This window comes from Apodemus sylvaticus, chromosome X, assembly GCF_947179515.1.
Source record: "Apodemus sylvaticus chromosome X, mApoSyl1.1, whole genome shotgun sequence".
NCBI lineage: Eukaryota > Metazoa > Chordata > Mammalia > Rodentia > Muridae > Apodemus > Apodemus sylvaticus.
In genome coordinates this window covers 146,984,512-146,986,838 of record NC_067495.1, presented here as the reverse complement: position 1 = coordinate 146,986,838, position 2,327 = coordinate 146,984,512, and the positions used below count along the sequence as shown (strand labels likewise).

Here is a 2,327-nt window from a genome sequence, read left to right as displayed (position 1 = left end):
AAGACCTATGATAAGATATATATCATCAGAAAGGAGAGTTTTATGAGAGTTTTCAGCACATATTTGCATAGAAAAGAGGAGAGCTGGGGTCTTCCCACCTACCTATCCTCTTACCACATATGCTTGACCTGGCCTCCCTCTTCAGACTGGATGGGAGCCATCTTGATGACATCACATGACAAAGAAAGAGAATGATGACTTCAACAGGTGTATACTGAGAATCTAGAACTTTATAGCCACTATTATTGGGTATTCCTACTAGAACCAAAGGCACTTGTCTTCATAGGACAGGGACTTGTGGTCTGCTGTCCAGAGCACTCCTGATGCTTATATAGCATCATGGATAGTCAGAATGTGGAAAAGGATTGTGAAGCCAACATGAACCCAGTTGTTGAACAAGAGCAGGAAAGCAAGGTCCTCCCTAATGCTTTACCTGATTCAGAGGCAGATTCAAGAGAGAGTCTGATGAAGCAAGATGATCAAGATGCGATACAATGTCCAGACTTAGAAGAAAAGCCCCCAGCTGAAGAACAAAGTCAACCTATAGACAGTAAGGAAGGAGATATTGACCTTCTCAGCCTTCCCTTCCCTAGGAAGCTCTGGGCCATCGTGCAGAATGAGTCATTCAAGTCTGTGAATTGGACTGAGGAAGGAGACGCCATCATAATTGAAGTAGACCTTTTCCAGACAGAGGTCCTTCAGCACAAGGGGGCAAAGAAGATTTTCGAAACAGACAGCTTGAAGGGTTTTATTCGCCAGCTCCACCTGCATGGATTCAGGAAGATATGCCCTGGGGCCACCACAGTTTCCTCTGGAGAGAACAGGAGACTAATGGTAAAGTACAAAGGACTTTTGTGTTCCACTTTTAATAACAGAAGCATATGCATATATCCCCTCCCCATGACACAAACAACATCAGTTATTTACTTCCAAGGATAACATACACACTACATATGAAAATGTAGACTTTGAATGTCATGGCTTTGTTCTTAAATTACACTGGGCCCACCCAAAAGTCTATAGACAAAAAGAATGACTATAAGAGGGTACTAAGTGGCATGTGCACATGTGTGTGTGTGTGTGTGTGTGTGTGTGTGTCTGTGTGTGTGTGTGTGTGTGTGTGTGTGAGAGAGAGAGAGAGAGAGAGAGAGAGAGAGAGAGAGAGAGAGAGAGAACATTAAAAACCAAACTTACAAATCATTTATCTTTAATGAGGTAATGCCATAAGGTACAAAGGTACTTGCCAACTCAAGTTATTTTTTTTAATCACAAATTAAGACACTGTGACAGGTGCAGGCAATGTTGTCAAGGATCAATGAATGTTTCATCTCAATATAGCTAAAATGTTAATTTTGTTTCAGATGTACAGCAACTTCAACTTTCAGAGAGATAAGACTGGGCTCCTTGAGTATATCTGGGGAAAAGAAGACCAGGGAAATCTTATGCACCAAGCAATCTGTGTACCAATTCCACTCAGGGCTTCTCAAGAGCCAACTTCAAAAAGAAAGAAAGTGTTACCTACCAGATATTCTCCACGGTTCTACCGTAAGCCTGATAAAGAAGATGATGAAGAGTCCAAGAAAAAAAGGTCCAAAGACCAGGGACCCAAAGGAAACCAGTGCTTTGTGTTTTCTAATGTATGGGCTATGAAAACTATTCCTGGATGTAACCTAGAAACACAGTCTCTTGGGGAGTCAAGCAGCCCAACTGGGGAAGACAACTCCGGGAATATTATATGTGTGCCTCAAGTTGCTCCTGAAATCCAAGATACAGAAGAAGTACCCAGTGCCAACTCCTCAGGGTACCCCGTTTTGAGTTCTATGATGTCTCTGTATAACAACTGCTGCTCTGTCTTATTGTCTGCCCTCTCAGAGAGGCCACAAAATGAGACACCTGAGGAAGAAGAGCAGGAAGGGTCCTCAGATTACAAGTGTGTAATCTGCCAGTCTATAAAGAATAGCCCTCGTTTATGAACTCACAGGTGCCAGGAGATCAGTAGAAAAATATTTTTGTAATGATCTATTTTTGGTATCAAAAAGATGAATCTCATGATGGTAAATAAATGATCTAAATGACAATCTAGAGTCTGTGTATTATGTGACCCCTGTAGCATTCTGTTTCCTTGTCTTTTGCATCCTTGCATTTGCACTGCTGGTTCATGAGAAGTAGCAGTGATTTATATGATCAGCAAAACATTTTGGCTACTAAGGTGGACAGCAAGACTAGCAAGATCAGCTCCCCTCACACTTATCTACTGGCTGCTGATCTGGACATGTCTCCTCACACTACTGAAATGAATTAAAGCAGGATACTCAATTCCCCAGGGT

General features: G+C 42.0%; 1 protein-coding gene across 1 annotated transcript; it reads left to right on the top strand.

Annotated features, from left to right (window-relative positions):
• The first annotated feature begins 339 nt into the window (after positions 1 to 339).
• On the top strand, positions 340 to 1,973 carry LOC127674730 (heat shock transcription factor, X-linked member 3-like). The gene is made up of 2 exons (XM_052170365.1): positions 340 to 834; positions 1,362 to 1,973. Exons 1-2 carry the CDS (start codon positions 340 to 342, stop codon positions 1,971 to 1,973), a joined length of 1,107 nt encoding a protein of 368 aa, XP_052026325.1.
• The last annotated feature ends 354 nt before the right edge of the window (positions 1,974 to 2,327 follow it).